The following is a 21,088-nucleotide window of genomic DNA, read 5'->3' as shown; positions in this document are numbered from 1 at the left end:
GAATAATACAAATATTTATCAAGTGTATACTAAGGGTGCATACAGGCGCAAAGATAATTAAAATTCTAACTCCTGGTCAATGTCAATAGATATCAATATTTTCAAGACTCTGCATGCATACAGCTGAAGGGCATTCCAGTGACAGAAAGCCCATCAGTGGTTTCTAGGGAACAAAGGGAAAGGCAAAAAGGGAGGAAACTTTTAGGGGTGGTGGATGTTCATTACCTTGATTGTGGTGATGTTTTCATGGATATTTTATATATATATATATTTATATATATATTATATATATAATCTGTTAAAGCTTATCAAATTGTACACTTTAAATATATAGAGTTTGTTGTCAATTATACCTCAATAAACCTATTTTTTAAAATATGAGGAAGAAAGCCACAAAATGTGTTCCAGAAAGGTTGTATTAATTTACATCCCACCAGCAGCATATGCAAGTGCCTGCCTCATTTCCTTTGTCAGCACTATAATTCTTAAAGAAAAAAAAACCCATGATGTTAATTTAGAAAGGCAAAATCTCTCACTTGTTTGAACGTGTGTCTTTGATTACTAGTAGACTGAAATTTTTTCATGTTGATCAGCTTTTCACTCGTTTTTCTTTTGTAATGTGTGTTTATCAACTTATAGGAGCTCTTTATTTAGATATGTGTCATAAATACATCACCTATTTTTTTTCTCTTGGCTAGATGTTTACATTTGTGTATGTGATGTAATTATAACATAAATAGACATTTTAAATAAGTTCAAGAATCAAAAAAATAAAAACAAAAACAAAAGCCAATCTTAACGCTGCTCAAAACACAAACAAAAAAAGCTGTCAGGACATAGAATTAAACATAAAAAAAATCAAAAATCTTTTACAACACCTATTTCTTCCACGAGGTGGCTGACTTATTAGCATAAAACTACATCAGAAGCAAGCCATATATATAAACATATCAACCTTATACCTGTCATATTCACTCTTTTAGTCGGTTAATACAGTAAAGTAGGTTAGTTTTATCCTCTTTAAAATGAAGAGTTTGGTACTGAGGTATAACATATTTTGTGATTTAATCAGGAATAGTCAGAATTTGGATTTATAAACTTCCACTTTTTGTTTATTGATCCTAATTGTGTTAGAAATGGGTCCATGAAATCAACCTGGGGTTGAGTGGTTTTTGTTTTGAATCAACTGAATAAATACCAGAAAAGGAGAATATTTACATATTCTCCTGGAGAGGAGAGTAAATCTTTATATTAACAATCCTGAGAAGACATATTTTTAAACTGTTTTCCTTCACTCTATACCTGAGTCTCACAAGATTTTTTTAGACAACACAGCAATGAAGAATGCTAATACTAGTAATACTGGTAAAAGAGGAATGCTTCTTTATCTGCCATGCCAATTGGTACAAATTCAAGAAAACTAGTTCCTCCAAGAGGTAGTTACAAGTATTCATAAATTTGTCCAATCCTTTGAAAGTGAGTCATAATTAGCCACCAGAAGAGACAGATATGCACTTACCATTTAAAGAATGAAAATTTTAGTTTCCTTAATAGACTATTTTCAACTCTTGTTCTGAAGCCTTATAAGGTTAAATCATTTGGTCAAGTACGCAAAACTAGATGATGTCCAATCTGGAACAAAAGTCCAGATTTCCTGAGGTACAAGCTGAAGAGCAGAAGGAGATGAAACGTGGAAATAACGTGGAAGATAACGTGGAGATAACGTGGAAATCAATGATGTGACTGAGGGTCCAGAAAAATCCAATTCTTTGAACTTTTACTTCCTCATCCATAAAATGAGGGAGGTGGATTAAATGACCGATACACTTCCTTTCAGCTCTAACCTTCTCTAAATGTAGGCGAGATAAGTTGATAAAACCTGTGACACATGCAGTCATATTGCTAGAGACCTTTTATTGCCAACCTGAGGTTTCTTGACTACTGTTTTTGTAAGTCCATGTCAGCTCAGGTTCAAACTCTAGCCCTATCCTATTTATGTAGCTTTGATGGTTTATCCTCTTATTAGATAAAAGGAAATAAGGGTCCCAAGAGATTAATAGCAGCTACACCTCAAAGAGTTAAGATGATGAAAAGAGAGAATACATCCCAATACTTAGCAGTGCCTGGCATAGAGTAAGATGTCCAGTAATTGCACATCTGCGTATTTGGGGTACCTTAATCCATCCAGGCTGATATTAACAGAATACCATAGATAGGGTAGCTTATAAACAACAGAAATTTACTTCTCACAAATAACTGTGGGGGAGGCTCGGAAGTCCAAGATCAAGTCTCTGGCAGATTCTGTGTCTGGTGAGGGCCCCCTTCCTGGTTCGGAGATGGTCATCTTCTCACTGTCCTCACATGGAAAAGTGACTAGGGAGCTCTCTGAGGCCTCTTTTATAAGAGCACTAATCCAATGCATGAGGCCTCCACCCTCATGACCTAATCATCTCCCAAAGCTCTACCTCCAAATACCATCACACTAGGGGTTAGGTTTCAACTCAGGACTTGGGATGGGGTGGAGGTGGCGGCACAAACACTCGGTCTTTTACACAGGGCTAAAATAATACCAACTTACGTGGCACTCAGGTTTCATAAGTGAAACCTACTGTATCCCCAACGAGTCAAATATTAGGTAGACAGGCGTATGACAAACTTGAACAAGTACTTCCACAAAAGGATGAACAAACGTAACTGAAAAATAGCCCTCAGGTCTGGCTCACAAAACAGTTCAGCTATATATTTACTTTAAAAGACTTTGTGAAATGGTGGGAGGGCAAGGGGAAGAGGGAGAGAGGAATGACCTCACCAATGGCAAGAACTGTGGTGTTAGCAACCCACAACCTATCAATCTTAAGAAATTAGGACTCCTTGCCATCTCTGTACTATCTCATCTGTGTTTCTCTTAGTAAGGGCCACAAACCACTTCTACCTAGAATGCTTGTTACAAGTGCAGATGCCTGATCCTCACCCATTTTTAACACACTACCTCATTAATTCTTATACATTCTACAATTTGAGACCCTAGCCCAATTGCTTTGTGGCCAGTGCTTGAATGTGGTCCATACCTGAGTCCTAAAACAGCTTAGATTCCAAACCTGAGGACTGCCCACAGCAACTTACCTGCAACCCATCACAACTAAGAAATCAGTTTTGAATGCATCAAAGCTAATGAGAAACAGTAAAACCTACAGCTCATGAATTTATGAAGTATCTGGGCACTGGAAGGAACAGGTAGGACTGCAAAAATGACCCTTCTCGAATTTTCTCAGCATATTCTAAAGTGCCAGTAACAATATTTCTTTCATTCTCAACTTTAATTTTAGCAGTGAACTGAAATAACACTTTCTATTATGGTGAGCAGTCAGGTAAGTTCCATCGACAACTGAATTGTAGTCTTTATTAAAGTTATTTTTATAAATTTATGTCTAATAACATTAAAAGGTTGCTTTTTACTTTAACATGTGCTTTGTAAATCTATATCAGCAGTAGAAAGTGCTTCCGGTGAATAGATTTTAGTCTTCAAAAATGTGACTGCATCCTTCATCTCTAGTTTTTCCACCTCCCAATTATTGACCTTACCAAAGAAAGAGGAAAATAATCAGTTTGCAAGAAGATGACGACGTATAAAATAAAAGCTAGTTTCGAGATCCAAGGATATTAAAATAACATCAGCCAACCACTTATAGTTACGCACATTTTAGAAGTTTAGTAAGACTATGTGCTAGGGTCGAAGAAAGCTCTCACAGTGAAAATTATAAAAAAACTTTAAAGGTCTTCTAAAGGGTGCAAAAATTCCTTTCTTGGGATAATCTTCCTTAGAATATAAATAATAGCCAATATGAAAAAAAAAAGTGTTACAGATTAGCCCATTAAGAGAAATGGGCCATCTTAACCTTGGTAAACCGGGCATGATCCAGTTTTGGATACTAAAGTACCATAATGAAGATTCAAATATTTACATTTCACATTATATGCAGGACCAAATGAGTGGCATTTAGATAGATCCCAACATTAACATAAATATACATTTATTCGTATGGTTCTTGCTCCATACAGAGACATCTAGAGAGGCTGTTCAAGAAAAGTTGTGCTCAGAATCAAATAAAGCCTAAGGAGGGAAGAGGAAGAAGCATCCTCTTACAATCATCCAGCATTTTCTAGTGACAAACATCCTTAACAGCCTCACAATGGCCCATGAAAACAAAGCTTTAATTAACATCTTTTCTTCCCCTGTTCAAGATAACCTAGAAACTGAATATGGTTTCATGTGTCTTAAATTAAAGAAGTACACATATTATTTACATTTTTCACTTAACAAAAATGATTAAAGTTGACTAAATGTAGCACTTATAAAACCCCAAGTAAATAATAGTAATCAGCTGAGTAGGAGCCAAATCATGTACCAGAAATGTGCTTTTTCAAAGAAAACAATAAATAAAACACTTATTCCAATACTGCTGACAATTCATCTAGTCCTAGTAACCAGCTTCAACCGCAACATTCCCAGCAGAATGAACATCAGTAATTGAAGACTATTTCATTTGCATTTTTTTCTTACCAAGATCACATGAAAACCCATTACTTTCAAATGCCGCATTTTCATAGCAAGGAATCCTCTGGGGTGGGTTGAATCCAAACAGTACGTAGATCTAGGAACACAGAGTACAGCTACTCTGAAAACAAAAACACAAAACGTGAGACCAGTTACTAATGAGATGACCATGTACAATCCTGCTGCATCCTCGTTCTTTGGAGATTTCAAAGCTGAGCTCTCCACTTACCACATTCCTCACCATTCCCTCCGGTGTTAGTCCTTCACTTCCTCATTACCTAGACTATGTAGATATTCCAGTATATGAAGACTATCTTAGGAACCACAAGCTTATAAAAATGCTTTATACAAACAGTATCCCTTAACCATCTTTAAGAATGGCTACATTCTCGATGAGGAAAATTTTCAGATATGAAAGCACCCATTTTAGGGCTTTCCTGTGCAGAGCTAATCTCTGATCTAAACATAATTATTTATGCTACTAGAAGCACTGATGTAGATAATACCAAATGGAAAATGCTCTGCTTGTACATATTATCTCCCAGAGACAGACACATTTAAAAACCAGAATGGGAAGACCAAATACAAAAAAGAAAACACTAAGAGATAGGCAAGACTGCTGCAAAGATAAAACGTATACGTGTAACAAAAATGTAGAAGGTGTAATTTGTTTTTCATTGTTCATGGCCTTTTGGAAAGATTAAGTTCATTGGGGGAGAAAAAGACATTTGTATCCTTACTGTCTTCTGTTATACTCTGGCTGTTATCTGAGATAAAGTAAGAGAAATTTCATATCTTTAAGGGAACACTGATTCCTCACTTTTTCTCGGTACTTTAGGCTGAGAACTACTACATTATATTATTATGCCAGAACAGATGAATACCTGAAAAAGAAAAATGATCTTTCAATTTGGTCAGAGAGAAAGCCTCTTTTTGAGGGAAGATGGGTAATATGTAGAAGGAAGATAGTGGCTGAAAAAGATGGCCAAGGAACAAGCTAGATGGATTTAGAAAGGCGCAAAAGTTACAGAGCTGTGTATGAGTGGAGAGGGATGAGGAGATAAGAGTTTGAATCCCTACAGACTTTTTCTGTACCTCCCTCTACCATACTTATGTGCATGTGCTACAAAGCAGTAGGGGATGTAGGTCGCTTGGGGTCAGGATCCATGTCTGACTCATCTTTGCGTGCCCCACAGGCCCTAACAGAGCCTTTCCACAAAGAATGACTGAACACAGGGTGTGCGCAATATGACCTGATCCAGATGCTTACAAGGCAGAATATTCTCTCAGGGAGTAGCATCAATTTCTCCCAGAAACACCCTCTGTACTGTGTGAGTCAAGGAAACTACTTCTAATTAACTTCAATATGGTTTGATCCATATACAATACAGCTTAATTAAAAAGCTGAAGTTTCTCTACCTTTAGAAAGGTTTGGTGGTAGAGAAACAAATTTTTTGGGTATTTGATTTTAGTAGAAGCCGTCATTCTTTATGATCACTACTGCATTATCTTGTCAAAAATTTACACTGCACTGATGGTTTCAATTATATTAGCATTGTTTCATTGAACTGTTTAGCTTTAAAACCTGATTTTAAAAAATTGCCTGTTTCATTAAATGGACAACTCCAATCCACTGTCTTCAACCACAGTGTCCCACATTTACACCTAAGGGGTAGATTAATGGATGAGGCGTCCCTCGGTGCATTACAAGCTCTATACAAATATAAGGTCTTGGTATTGTTACTGCTATTTAATATGAAGTCTTTGAGAATTAAGATTTAAATTTAGAAAGTCCAGCAAATGCGTATGTGTAAACAACCTTTGAATATTTGTAGCAGAAGTTACCGCATCCACGTCAGAAAATGCAAGCGCTTGGCTCCTGTTAGCATCCATTCTGATTTCAAAATCTGAAAGAAAAAAATTGATACTAATTTTTCAAACGTTGCTGAAAGTGATTTTTTGTTTGAAAAGGTATACTACTACTACCAATAATTATAATGGCAGCAGGTAAGCTATACTGAGCTTATTTACCATGTGCCAAATACTAGTCTGGATTGTATACGTATAATCTCATTTGTTGGTCACAGGAACCCTGTGAGATGGGTACTATTATTATTGCCATTTTACAGATAAGGAAAGAGGCTGCTGAGTGCCTAACGCATAGCACTAGTAAGTAGTAGAGTGAAAGTCCACACGCAGCAGGCCAGCTCCAGAGCCAATGCTGCACCACACTAGACTGCTGCAGTAAACGTCTTATCTTTTGTCAGAAAAAAAGTAAAATAGAGGAAAATTATATAAAGTCCCATACCAATATAATAATTATGTGGCAACCATACACTTTTTGAGAAGCATCCTTCTCCCAGAAGGCTACTCAGCACCTCGGCAACCTTTGCATGTGGATGTAATGACGTGGGGGGCAGCTGTGGCAGCACTAAGTGTGTGTCCTTGTGACAAGGAGCTTCAAGTTTTAGACAGGCAGCCAAAACATGAAGCTTGTGAACATTCCTCTCCACGTCACCTAATAAAAAAAGAGAACGAAAATATATAGTTAAGAAAAATATTGGGCTTCCCTGGTGGCGCAGTGGTTAGGAATCCGCCTGCCAATGCAGGGGACACAGGTTCGTGCCCCGGTCCGGGAAGATCCCACATGCCGCGGAGCGGCTAGGCCCGTGAGCCACAACTACTGAGCCTGCGCGTCTGGAGCCTGTGCTCTGCAACGGGAGAGGCCGCGACAGTGAGAGGCCCGCGCACCGCGATGAAGAGTGGCCCCCGCTTGCCACAACTAGAGAAAGCCCTCGCACAGAAACGAAGACCCAACACAGCCATAAATAAATAAATTAATTAATTAATTTTAAAAAATTTAAAAAAAAAAAGAAAAATATGAATGCTACATTTAAGAAATTGTATTAATGCACCTATAATTCTGATCACTTGCTTCGTATCAGGAGGAATCTCTCTGTGTCTCCCGAGGTCCCACAGTGTGTAGGTCAGTGCCCTGATAATGCTTTAAACTTTAAAATATCTTTCAAGGTGCTTTAGCCTCAACTCTTCACTGAACAGATGGGAAAATGCTCAGGAATGTTAAAACACCTCCTGATTAACTAAAGGCAAAGTTGGGACTAGATTCCAGGTCTCCTGGGTTCACGGCTGTCTCCTCCACGTTACACTGCTTGAAGTATCAGCACGTGGTGTTCCTTCTCCACACTTCAACTTTGGAATTTCATACTGTTGTTTTTAAAAGGATTTAAAATACTCTATTCCCAGATACATCATCAAATTTTACACATCTAGCCTGATATTGCTTTTCCTTATTTAACAGTAAAGACTGAAAGACAACAATTAATTTGGTTCCAAGAGTAAATAAATTCACTACTTTGGTAACTATTTGGTTTCTTGATCTAACAGCTGTGCCCTCATTACAGGCCATGAGTGACAAAGTGTTTATAGCTGCAAAAGTTGACTTAACTTGGCTTCAAACGTGCCACATAAGGATTAGAAGTACAAACACCTCTGATCAAGGCATAAAGAACAACCTGAACATTTAGCCTTTGCACAGGTGCATGAAGTATAAATAAAAAGAACAATGACGCTGTGTTTCTTATTCATGCTGTCTATGGGCAGGATCTGTCATTAAAGGAGCCTCCACCGGTTTGCTGGTTTGAAGCACGGCCCTTTGACTTCACCATCATTGGTCCTTTCATCAGGAGCACCCGCTCCACACGTTTTAACTAACACTGCTGCAACTGAGACCCCAATCAGAATCACCTGATAGCCTGGCAGTACTGCTTTATTTTAGTCACCACTGTGCACTGACATCCTACCTGACGTCAGCAGATCATGGATGATGTCCTTTTGAAGAAGCTGATTAATAGGGGCCAGGGGAAAATGGTTCATCAAGCAAAACGAACACACAGCATTCAACAGGTTTTCAGAAGAGATGTGGTGAAGACTACCAGTGAGAGCACTAGCCATAACTTCTAGGAACCTACAGGGGCAGAAAGGAAAGTCAGCTTTCAAATATGAAGAGTAGACAAGGTCATGGCAGAGCTAGTGAGGTGTCAGAGAACTGACAGCCTTAAGGGGATAAAACAATCAGGCTTGCAATAAGTCTTCACACATCTTTCAGGTCGGTGACTATCTCATAATAAATACATACACTCAATAAATGTTAGCTACTACTATATGTCTTACACAGGGCAAATGTTTATAAGCTTTAACTCATTTAATTCCTATTCAAACTCTATGGGATAGGTATCATTATTTTCTTCATAATAAAGATGAGTAAACAGGCTAAGCAGGGTCAACTGACTTGTCCAAGAACACACAGCCAGGAAGTAGCAGAGACAGCACTGGAATCCAAGTTGTCAGGGTCCAGAGGCTTTTAACCATTGTGCTAGATTTTTTATCATGAGTAAGTCTTTAAGACCTGGAACTCCACTGCAGTTTTATAATCAATTAAAATTCTCTAGCTATTAATACTCTGAGTTAAAAGAACTGATAGCCTAATCCTACCACCCGAGCTAACGTTACGCAGTATAACAAAGCAGCTGAGCACAGAGGAAGAGAGGAAAGATCAAAATTAGGTAAGGTCACGTGTGCAGGGTGGCACTGCTAATAAACGGCACAGATACGCTTGGAACCCGGGTCAATTTGACTCTTAGGGCATAAGCTATATATCATTATATAAGAAAAAAGGAAGTATTGATACTTGCAAAGTACTGTGATAGTGTACAGGAAAGAAAGTAGATAGGGTAGCTTTGGGGATAAGGAGAATTTCAGTTAAGTGGAAAGATGGCAAAAGGGAAGACCACTTGAAACTAACGCCTGAAAGTACATGCTATTCACGCTGTAATAACCAGCGAGGCTGGGGCACAGGCAGGGAGGCTCACAGCAGGGCGAGTAGGCCCAGAAGTAAGTCCTTAGTACCAACGAGCCGTAAAGGGAAATGTCTGAGATCAACTGGGAGGTCCCGTGAGAAGCAGATGGGCGAGTGAGGAAGGCTGTGACAGGCTAAGCAGGACTGCTAACAGGTCTAGAGACAACAGTGAGGCAACACTTATTAAAGGGAGAACTGATGGAGTTTGGAGTATGCAGCAAGAAACAGCGGGGCTGCAGAGGACTGATCTGGAGCCCAGCGGTAATCACCTCTCCAGTCTCCTCGCATCCCACTTCTTATGCTGTTACCTCATGCTTCAGCGACACCAAAATCTGTGTCGTTCCCTGCATGTACTCTGCTGTTTCTTTCCTTCCTGACTCGAATATGGAGTCCCTTCTACTCAGAATGGTCTCTCCATTGTTAACTCCTATCTATCCATCTTTCAAAATCTGCTCAGGTACCAACTCCTCCAGGCAGGATGCTTGGCACCCACCCTGACCCTCCACTTCGCCAGGCTAGCATCCTGGTACATCCCTCCTCTATTCCTATATACACTGTATAAAACTCTATCACTTCAATGTTCATGCTATATTTAACTGCAAAAAGGATTATGTCTTATTCATTTTTGTCTTAAGTACCTGAGTGCTTGGTACAAGTTTTCCGACTAAATGAACAAATAAACTTAGATGAGGAGGAGGAGAATATTAGTGGAAAAGGAAGAATCAAGAATAATGAGCTAAAAACTCACCAAGTTGTATACATTGAATATGCACAGCATTTTACATGTTGTTATTCATACCTCGATAAAGTGGTTTAAAAAGCTCTAGAGTGCTTTTCAATTATGGAGCAGAGACAGGCTTATTGACAAATAATTGCAGCTATGTGTCAAGGCTCCACCAAAGAGTTATATAAGACATGACAAGCACAGGGGCTCTGATGGAGACAATTAAGGGAAGGCACATGACATGCAGTATGAACTGAGTCTTTCACAACAATGGAGAGCACAGTGGGCAGCTGCTTTTCTTGGCCCAGCACTTCTTTGATTACCTGCCCCAAAGAAATGGGCATGTGACCCAAACTCGTTCAATCAGATTTTCTCTTTTGGAAATCTGAATTTTGAGGGAAAACCACAGGGACAAAAAGCTGTTGGAGTCAAGCTACTCGATGGCAAAGAGATGGCCAGTGAACCTTGCCACTGAGACCCTCAGAACTGCCCTAGTTTTTTCCTCCAAGGCCTCTGTGACAGACACTCTAGTTTTTTTTTTAAATCTAACAATTACTGTGTGTCTGGCATTGCCTTAAGAACCTGACACAGGTTAACTCATTTAATCCTCATAACAACCCAATACGATTAGAAATAACTCTTTATTTCTCATCCTCATTTTAACAGATGAAGAAACTGAGGCACAGATAAGTAACTTGCCAAAGTTAAGTAGCTAATGAATCACAGAGCTAGGATTCAAATCTGAGCAAGGTGTCTCCAGGGTCTGCACTTTTAATCACTCTTCTAACAAATGACAAATGACATGTTATATGCGTTTCTGGTTTTTAATGAAACTTAGAACTGACCTAGAGAGGAAGGAAAGATGTCCTGGGTAGAAAGAAGATGAAAGAGCACAGCATGTTTGAGAAATTGCTGTGTTTAATAGTAGAAATGCACGGTTGTGGTTAAAATGAAAAGAATAGAAAACAGTAGTTTGGGACCAAATGAAGAGTTATGGTCAAAACTAAACTATAAACTCAGGAGCTGAGGGAATAAGCTCGGGGAGAGTTTGAAATGAAAACTCCTATCCTGAATTACCAAATATATTGCAAAGAACAAAGAAACTGGCAAAAGCAAAGCACATATCTTTAGCAAAGATAAAATAAAATTCTGTTTAACTTCATAAATAAGGAATATTATGTTTAATTTCTGGACATGGATGAAGGCCATGGATGGGTTCGCATGTAAGAATTCATTGAGCTTCGTAATCTTTTCTATAAATACGATATGTGGCAATAAAAAAGTAAAAAAAGAACAAGTACATACTCGTGAGTCCAGCATTTGTGGAAGTGATTGAGAGAAGAATACACATGAAGAATAGAGACAAGGCTTTTCACGTTTAGGAAGCCAGGTTCATCTGCTGCTTTCTTCATAAACAAGTCCATCAAACTAACAGGTCGAAAGCCAAAGTTTTCAAATGAGATGAGGAGAAAAAGAACCTAAAAAAAGAAAGAATTGAGGGAAAACTTCTTAAGAATTACAGTATGCTATTAGCAATCTTTTAGATCTCAAAAAATTTAAACCGCAATAGAACTGTCCTGACTGATCAAATATTCCCTTAAAAGGAACAATTATCTTTTCCTTACAAAATCTGTTCCAGTTATTCTTGAATCAGAGTATCGAGTTAACAAGCAACCTCTTTTTATAAGCTGAGAACCAGAGCACACAACGGTTTCCATATTTCCATCTCATTTAAAATAAATCTTTTCCTATACGCTTTTCATACAACAGTTCTGAAAATTACCTTTAAATACACCTCTCCTGAAGTTTTTCAAAACGACCAAGCCAATTTTGAACTGCTCTCCCTTCCAAACCTAGACACTTCCTAGATTCTAACAGATAAGAGATAACTCAAAAATTTCTATGTTCAATACTAATTTCTATAACTGAGAATAGAGCTGAAATACGATGATTAAATGTTCCAGTTCACCTCTCATTTCCCTCTTAAGTCTTTCTCACAATAAGTACTTCTCTTTCCAAAATCAATTTCCATACTAAACTCAACCTCACCCTCCAAAGTGAACTAAACCAGTGACCTAACATGGTTACCACTACTTTACTACAAAAAGAAGTTTTTACCAGCTGCTTCATTTAGATGTTTAATTATTAACACATGCCCTGAATTTAAAGGCTCTTACTCTAGAACAAGCAAACTTTCCATAAATAGAAAACAGACATGACCATTAAGTAATGACAGTTTATTCTTCAAAAGGCGTTAAGCCTCTCACATCACCTATCCCCATTATTCTAAATCTAATAAAGGAAAAGTAGAAAGACAGAAATAATCCTTAGTATCCAACCAAAGTACCATACAACCTTTTGAAAAACAAATAGAAAACCAACTTTGGACAATATAATTTTTGTTTTGGATAGAAAGATGGTCCAGACATTGAATAATATATTAATAGGTAACCCCCAGACAAAAATTATAAGGAGCTAGTTTTTCAAGCCGATTTAGCATTGGAATATTTTGGAATCTAAACCACTTTAAAATGATAGAAAAATTATTTCGAATGCTAAATAAATTAATACGTTTCTTGAAAGTTTCTGAGGCTTCTTCTAAACTGTTAACATACTTACTTTTTTCAACTTCCACATGTCAAAAGTTGTAGCCACATAATCTGCTATTCCCTTAAAAAGATCTATATTAATGTATTGGAGGTCTCTGCAAGACTGCAATATGCTGATCAATATTTTAAAAGGACACCCATGGATATTACCTTTAAGAATGAGTTAAAGAAACAAGAATTACCAGATGGTTTTGACTGTAAGATCCAAGATACTATATACACAGTACTTTCGTTTCTTTAGAAAAAATAGCACTATATTTTGTTAAAAAAAAAAAAAACCACTATAGGCAAAAATAAAATTTAGATCTAACCATATCATCAGATATTTTTCATATAACAGCAAAGTTGTTAAAACAAACAAAACAAATATAGTCCAGAACAGATCGGATGCTACAAATCATATAAGAAAAATCCCCTTACTTGTGACTATCTTACTGCACTCATTCAAAAGGACAATGGAGCGGTGATTCATGGCGGCCAGTACTGCAAACATGTGCTGGCTATTCAAAACAGAAAATTGGTCTAATTCTTTCAAGGCTTTCATCTAAAGAAAAGTAAACTTAGATTGAATTTTTCATTTGTGGCAAAATAAATTAAACTCCTATATTTAAATTAAAAAGGATAAAGTTTGAGCAAAATGACTCGGACAAACAGATATATAGATAAATATATGTAAATATACATACAGATAAAAATAAATCTATTTCTATTATTTCACTTTAGCAAAATTACATCCAAAAGCACAATGTCCTCCTAATAAACTGACTTTAGGAGGTGACAGCAAATCACAAGAAATATTTTTTTCAAATTTTACACAACAGAGAAAATTCAGAAGGTATTTACCTCCAATTTCCTTTTAAGACCAATCGGTGCATCTTTTCCAATACACTTCATTACAGTTTGTAATGTGAAGACACGTTCTATTTTCCAAACTTGCTGATCAACTAGCATCCTGTCATCAAACACAATAAATACCACAGTCCTAGGATCTTAAAACCAGGAGAGAAATCTTAAAAGTCATTTGGTCCAGCTTCTACTTCTAGGCAAGGAATATGAAGCCCAAAGAAATGATCTACCTGTCCAAGAGAGTGCAAATAGTGAAAGCTCCAGGACCAGCCTAGTATTGTTTTCTCTCACATTATTTTGCTGTCTTTATGCATGAACAAATATCAGGAGACTATATTAAGACATCTCAATGCATAGTCAATGAAAAAGGGAATTAAAAATTATTCTCATCAACCTATGACATTAGATTAGGTGCATCAATTTTATAAGTTGTAAAACTTAACCTCCTTTTCAAGCTGGGCCAGTGTCATGTGACCTCCACATAGTACCCAATTAACCATTATGAACTGAGTACATATCAGTTATCCCCCAGCCCACATCAGTACTATGTTTTAAGATAATTTTAGATTTTAATGTTACCCACACCTTTTATTTTATGGTGGACCCTGAAAGAAGCATTATTTCCAGCTTCACCTGATCCAGAGTCACTATTTTAAGTTTAATAAGGTATTAAAGACCATAACTACTAACGAAGTCTTCCATGCCCCCACTCCAAAAAAGGGAGCTCAACTTTCATCTTCATTTTTGATTTAAGAGAAACAGAGAAAGGCACTTGAAGAAAGCGTAAGACAGTTCTCACCGCAATCCTGCTCGAAGAACATCCACATTCTTGCATGGCTCCATTGCCTCTAAGATAGTTGACAAAACTGAAAGACATGTCTCATCACACTCATTGATACGTTCCTATTGAAATATAATGACAAAAATACCACAGGTGACGAGCTCATAGTAGACTATCTCACCCAAGCAAAACCACTGAACTGATGCTTTCAACTAAAGGATTAAGTATCAAACCAATAACTCACACAGTCAGTCCACAATAAACAGCATCTTTGGAAAACAAGATGTCATATGTAAGTGAATTTTCCAAATAATTGATACACATTCTTTTATGTATCAACCTTTTTTTTACATTCTCCGTTATCACTGAAAATGATTTGATATTGATTACCTTCCTCCCCTTCTGAAATAACTTTTATCAAACATTATTTTTACCTCTTCTTGAGACCCAAAGCCATCATGATGACAAGTGCAGTAATACTAGAGCTACAGGACAATTTTCCTACCCCTAAAGAATCTTACACAGCTGCGCTTACAATTTCCCTATATCCTTTCCTGGGTATCGAACTGCAACCTCAGTTGTGAACTTTCTAATTCACATCTGCTGTCACATTTTACCACCACTACCTGGATCTCAAGAGGAGCCCAGGCTCCATGGATCCTTCTTTCAAATCCTCTGAATTAGGGTACTAATTTAGGTTCTAGAAATGGCCTAATTTAGAAAGCAAATAGTAACAACACAGCTTACCTAGTGCTCTACAATTTAATCACAACTAGCTTATACACCTCACAAGAGTACTTGTGATCACATCTGAAAGATGTATGCTCTTTTGCTAAAATTACAATACATGACTAACTACTCACAAAGTCTCAAGTCAGAACCAGATAATGATAAGAAATGGATACTGCTGGAAGGAAAAAAGGTCTCATTCCCATGAGAGGGTTTCCATTAACAATTTATAGCATTCCATCAATATCTACTGTGAAAGAAAAGACCACTTGGCTATGTGTTTGAAGGGCAAACTTCACTGATGACATATTTCATCCCTAGCTAAAATGTCTTTGCAACATTCCAACATGTTAGTGAGATACAATTATACGTACAGATAATCTGACCCCAAATATCCACTGTTCATTCCTCACCAATGCAGATACTATGCTGATGTGAATACCTGTCCAAAATTCATTTAGAGCATCACTGACCAGGTAGAGTGACTTACTGTAATCACTTTTAAATAACTATATAGGAAACGCAGTCCACCAAAAAACACAGATATTCTGCGGTTTAAACACACACACACACAACAAACAAATTAGTTCCTGGGCAAGAGCATGGAAATCACAGTAATGTAAAAAGTTAAAGTTAAAAACTCTCATATACCTATGAACCCAATTCTTGAATTCTATAGTAGAATAGGATATATATCAGATCATCCTCAGGAAACTCCTGTCTTCAAAAAAAATTATTTAATTATGATCATTGAGTTCAGAAGTCTGAAGAGTCCACTCTTAAAAGGTAAATGATTACTTTAATGAACTCATCTTTTCCTCAGCCAATCTGGCGTCATTTCAGTGACATCAAACAGGATACTGACTCCTTTGTTTGAAACTAAAAGTGGCTCCTTCCTCCATTCCATTTCCCACTCCCACAGTAATCTAAATACAAATTGGAACATGTTGATGACCTTTGCTTAAAATATTTCACTGGATCCCCATTGCCTACAGGATAAATCCAAACTCCTTAGCCAGGCAGAAAAGGCTCTTCAGGATTCATCCCCTTTTTCCCCAACCTCATGCCTTGCCACGACACCCAACCCCTCCTCCTTGACAACCACAGACACAATTTCCTCCCCATTCCCTCAAACTCACAACCCCAGTATTCTGTACTTCCAGCCACAATGAACTACTTTCAGCTCTGCAAACTATTCTCCAGGATTTGAACATATAGTCTTCTCTGCTTGAACCACCATCCCCTTCGCTATCCATCTTCTAAGTGCTGGCCATTTCTTGGACTCAGCTTAGACATCATCTCCTACTGGGCTTGCATTTTAGCTCTACTATGTCGAGGTGTTTGTTCATTCACGCAGCAAATATTTATCAAGTACCTACAGATAGTGACACTAACAGGTATGTGACCTTGGGCAAGTTATTTAACTTCTCTAAGCCTAAATTTCCTAATCGGTAAGATGAAAGTAACAATACCTACTTTTAAAAACTACACTGAGAATTACATGAGACAATCCTCTTTTCAAACTTTGTACCTATCACTGCTTCAAACAGTAATCCTGTATCCTCCTCCCCCATCACCTCTTCCCATAATGAAGGCATACTCCTGACTAGGTTTGAAGCCCTTGTAATACATTCTCTATATTTTTCTTTCATTGCACTGAAAGCTCTATGTGGCCGTTATTTTGTAACTGTATTCCCTATGCTCAGCACCATGCCTACAACATAGTAAATGTATGACTCATCAGATGAACATTGGTTATTTTTGTAATTACCTACAAAATATCTGTTGTCCCCTCTAGGTTATAAGGGCAGGGATCATGTCTTCTATATCTTTACGTCCCCAGTGACAAGTCTAGTAACTGATACATAGTTGACACCCAATAAATGTTTACTGTATGAATAAATCAATCCAGTAGCTGTGTGACTTTAGCCAAGTTGCTTAACATCACTAAATCTCTTTCCTCATCTGCTAAACTGAGGTAACATCAACCTTACAGGGCTATTGTGAAGATGACATAAGACAACACAAGAAAAAGGTACAGGTAGTCAATAAATACTAGTTCCCTTCCCTTCTCTTCTTCTTTCAACTACCCAACCTTTCCTTGTATATTTTGTACCTCTTCCCATTTTAGCTTATTCACTATTACTCAACTCCAGAGAAGAAAAATGGGGCAAGCTTTCATAAATTTCTACAGCAAAAAGATCTGGCTAACTTAAGGTCTCTAAATCATATAATATCTATGCAGAAACAAATATAAACTACCATTCCAAAGGTAAGTTTCTTTCAAGGAGGCTACATGTTTACATCCCATCATTCTTTCAAGATATGCTAAACCAAGTAAAAGTATATTTAAGGCTCCTTTTGATTTTACCTGGACCACCCTCAGCAAAGTCTGTACAAGTAGCGTATTCTGAGGAATCCCGAGCTTCACCATAGCATGAAGACTAAACAGCAGGTTGTCGTAGTGCATGATCTTGGCTTCTCTCATAATTTGTTCACACAGCTGGCTAAACGCAGGGTGGTTAAACATCAATTGTTTTTCAAAGCGCTTCTGGTCGTCAGACATCCGTTTGGCAATTGTCCACATGGCTGAGAAATAGTTACTACTAGGAAATGTAGGTGCTTTTGAAAATATATCTAACACATCACTCAGGGAATTACACTCCTGAGACAGTTTTCTACAGTTGATCGGGGTTGGTTTTGTTCTCTTGGTGAGAACATCTTCATTGGAAGGCTCATGATGAAAGTTTTTCTTCAATCCATTATCAGAGACAAAGTGTTCTGAGTTAAAGGACAGTCTTCTAGGACAAAGTAGTCTGTCAACTGTAAGGACTGCTGCAGTGCTTATGCCCTTTGTTTGAAAGCCATCACCTCCTGATTTAAAAATTAAGGCATCCTGAAAGAGATATCTAATAGATGACTTCATTCTATTATCAAAGTTACTTAAGTAACTTTGGAAAAGGTTCCAGTTTGAATAAACAATTTTTGGTCTGCAAAATCCCGAAGGATACAGCCTCACAGTTCTGCCTGTTGGAACTAAAGTACTGAATTGTCTGAGGTTCCATAAAAAGGAACCTGCTCTGTTTTTCATTTTCCTAGCCACTGAAACACTTTCAAATGGCTTTAAAGTTGTCAAGATCACACACACACACGTCGCTTCTAAATATGAAAGAAAACACATGCCGTAGCTTTCCTGTAGGGGAAGGGGTTATAAGAGAGATAAAAATTAGAGTAAAACTTCTACTTAAAAATATCAAATGCATTTAACAGAGACTAAAGTGAGACCCTAGGGAGACATTAAGATTTCCGTTAAAAAGGTAAAACCATGTTAGCAATATGGGCTTTCTCCATTTCTACCACAATGTGTATATACACAGTCTTAAAGGTGCAAGGTTACTTTGGAAGTAGTCGTTGTACAAATAAGGTTTTAAAAAAATAAAAAAGGAAGTGGATTTCTGACGTTAAAGTTTTCCTACAAAGTTTTCTTTGCAGTAAGGCATTTTATGTTACCACTGCCTTGAAGATGTCGTCAATGAAAAATAAGGGTTTAACCTTGATGGATACTTTTTAACACAAGGATTTAACTACAGCTAAACACGAACTGTTAAGAATAAGGACTTGGACAAGTAGAACGGCTCAGAAGCAGCAGCAGCAAACTAAAGTGATGCTTGCACGTGGCCTGCGCTTGTCTGGAGACACAACCAGACAGTCTCACCGGGTCTCAGAACCGGTGTCAGGAGTCCGTCCTTCCGGAGCTGGACCTCTTAGTATTAACCCACCTCCCTAAACTTACTTCCCGGGCAACTCCTGAGACCTTTCTCTGAAAGGCAAGAAGTCTAAGGCGTAGTACGACCACCTGTTCCACCTATGCTCGCCCTCCACTTACCTTAGTTCAGAGCCCCACGGTTATACGGAGACGCGGCCATAACAACTTCCCCGCGAGCTGAGCGTATCGCGAGATTTTACGGATCCTTCATAGGTCAAAAAGTGTTATGTTCGCGGGAGGTTGGAAATAGTTTACTTGGAGTGAAGAAAGCCTACCGAAAAACTGACTAGTTTTTCTTAGCTGCGGGGAATAGGAACGGGGGAGACCACAGAGCTTTTACTGACAGTGTATAACTGTGTACCCTAACACGCAACCTCTCCAGCTGGGCGCCAGAGTCCGCGCTCAGCTTCAGAGTGCGCCTGCGCCAGGTCCTGAGCGGCGTGGTTGCCTGGAAACGGTGTAGCAGCGGTTCAAGGCCCCGGGTCCTGGCTTCACTATGGCCAAATTCGTACTCGCTGGTGAGTGATCCCCGCGTCCGCCCGCAGATCGCTCAAAACACCGACAGCTACTCTCCTCCTATGACCGCTTGCCAGTGATCTTCTTAACTGGCTTATGTTCTAGCAACTCCAGCCTCTAAATGGACCACCCAGGCTTTATTATGCTTTCATTCAAAAATGTATGTTGGGCAGTGACTGTGTACAAAGCACTGCTGGACACAGGGGATACAGTGAGGGGAAAGACACATCCCTGCCTTCGAGGAGCTTTCAGTCTCCTGGGATACAGAAGCATGTAAACAAGTACTTTTGATACAGTGTGATTAATGCAATGAGGGGTATGTGCACAGGGCTCTGGGGGGTGTTACAAGAGCTGATTTGTGAAGGTTTGGAATAGGGAGGACATTCCAGAAAAAGGCACAGAGGCTAGAAGTGTCATGGCCTCTGGATACGGAGGAAGTGACTGGACCTGGGGCAAGAATGGGAGCAGAAGCCAGATCCTTGCACTTCAAGAACACCAAGCAAAGGTGTTTGAACTGTATGCTGAAAGCAATGAGGGGTCATTTAAAATGTTTAAGCAGGAGGGTATCTTAATGAGCTTGCATTTTAGGAAACCCTCCTTGTCAGCAATGGAGGGGATGGACTGGAAATGTCGACTGGCATCCAGAAAACCACCAAAGAGGCTTTTACTGCAGCAGGCTATTGTACCTGCCTCCTTTCCTCTCAGCAAGTTTCTCAAAAGGGTAGACTGCTCTTCTATCTCCAGGTCCTCCTTCCACTCAATCTGGTTTCTACTTCTGCCTCCTTTCAGAAATGGCCCTCACCGAAGTCACCAATGATTTTACAGAAGCTGTCCGGTCCTTGTCTTATTTGAACTCTTTGATGCCTTAACACAATTGTCATCTCCCATCTGCCTGAAAACCTATTTCCTTTGCTCCTGTATTCATTCAGAAGAGTATTTTTGAGAATGTTGCATTTGTGGCAGTGGCAGGGCTGGGTTCTATAGGAGCAGTGGCAGTGGCAGGGGACCTTTCTTAGGCAAAGACTTCCCAGAAGAAGTGATTTTTTAATCAGGGTCCTGAAAGATGAGTGTTACCTATCGGAGAGGAAATAAGTAGGGAGGAGGAAAGTAAATTAGGCACGGGTAGCAGGGAGTGGGGCTGCAATGAGGAAAGCTAGTTTGGTGATTTTTGAGAGTATACAATAAGCAGAAAATTGAAAAAGATTTAGTAGGGTTGGAGCATAGAGTACAAGGAAGAGACTATCATATGTTAAGGCCAGAGTTAGATAATGTATATTCTGGTGAGCCACGTTCAATATTTTTTTTAGATGTATTTATTTTGATTTATATTTATTTTTGGCTGCGTTGGGTCTTCGTTGCTGTGCGCGGGCTTTCTCTAGTTGCAGCGAGTGGGGGCTACTCTTCATTGCAGTGCACGAGCCTCTCATTGTGGTGTCTTCTCTTGTTGCAGAGCACGGGCTCTAGGCACGCGGGCTTCAGTAGTTGCAGCACGCAGGCTCAGTAGTTGTGGTGCACGGACTTAGTTGCTCCACGGCATGTGGGATCTTCCCGGACTGGGGCTCGAACCCGTGTCCCCTGCACTGGCAGGCGGATTCTTAACCACTGCGCCACCAGGGAAGCCCTCAATATTTTAAACTTTATCTAAAGTACATGGAAGGTTTTTGGAAGGAGATACATAATCAAATT

At 38.7% G+C, this 21,088-nt stretch overlaps 2 protein-coding genes across 4 annotated transcripts in view; one reads left to right on the top strand and one right to left on the bottom strand.

Annotated features, from left to right (window-relative positions):
• The window catches only part of FASTKD2 (FAST kinase domains 2), a 63,483-nt gene extending 44,216 nt beyond the window's left edge, over positions 1–19,267 (bottom strand). The window contains exons 1-12 of one of the 3 annotated variants that reach the window (XM_007190600.2): positions 19,007–19,263; positions 17,492–18,313; positions 14,410–14,513; positions 13,608–13,716; positions 13,185–13,308; positions 12,775–12,914; positions 11,461–11,633; positions 8,377–8,540; positions 6,864–7,073; positions 6,375–6,462; positions 4,562–4,676; positions 3,381–3,577 (exon numbers count right to left, since the gene is read on the bottom strand). In XM_007190600.2, the coding sequence (XP_007190662.2) occupies positions 3,458–3,577; positions 4,562–4,676; positions 6,375–6,462; positions 6,864–7,073; positions 8,377–8,540; positions 11,461–11,633; positions 12,775–12,914; positions 13,185–13,308; positions 13,608–13,716; positions 14,410–14,513; positions 17,492–18,301 (2,157 nt within the window). In that variant the 5' untranslated portion in view covers positions 18,302–18,313; positions 19,007–19,263 and the 3' untranslated portion in view covers positions 3,381–3,457. Of the gene's footprint in view, positions 1–3,380; positions 3,578–4,561; positions 4,677–6,374; positions 6,463–6,863; positions 7,074–8,376; positions 8,541–11,460; positions 11,634–12,774; positions 12,915–13,184; positions 13,309–13,607; positions 13,717–14,409; positions 14,514–17,491; positions 18,314–19,006 lie in introns of those variants that run through there. The other 2 variants (XM_007190598.2, XM_007190599.2) reach the window with 2 other exon arrangements.
• A 71-nt stretch (positions 19,268–19,338) lies between these two features.
• The window catches only part of MDH1B (malate dehydrogenase 1B), a 28,814-nt gene continuing 27,064 nt past the window's right edge, over positions 19,339–21,088 (top strand). The window contains exon 1 of the mRNA XM_057551354.1: positions 19,339–19,404. Coding sequence (XP_057407337.1) covers positions 19,383–19,404 — 22 coding nt within the window. The 5' untranslated portion in view covers positions 19,339–19,382. The remainder of the gene's footprint in view (positions 19,405–21,088) is intronic.

This window comes from Balaenoptera acutorostrata, chromosome 8, assembly GCF_949987535.1.
Source record: "Balaenoptera acutorostrata chromosome 8, mBalAcu1.1, whole genome shotgun sequence".
NCBI classification, from domain to species: Eukaryota; Metazoa; Chordata; class Mammalia; order Artiodactyla; family Balaenopteridae; genus Balaenoptera; species Balaenoptera acutorostrata.
The sequence above is the reverse complement of the archived record's forward strand: the minus strand, read 5'-3'. Positions and strand labels throughout refer to the sequence as shown.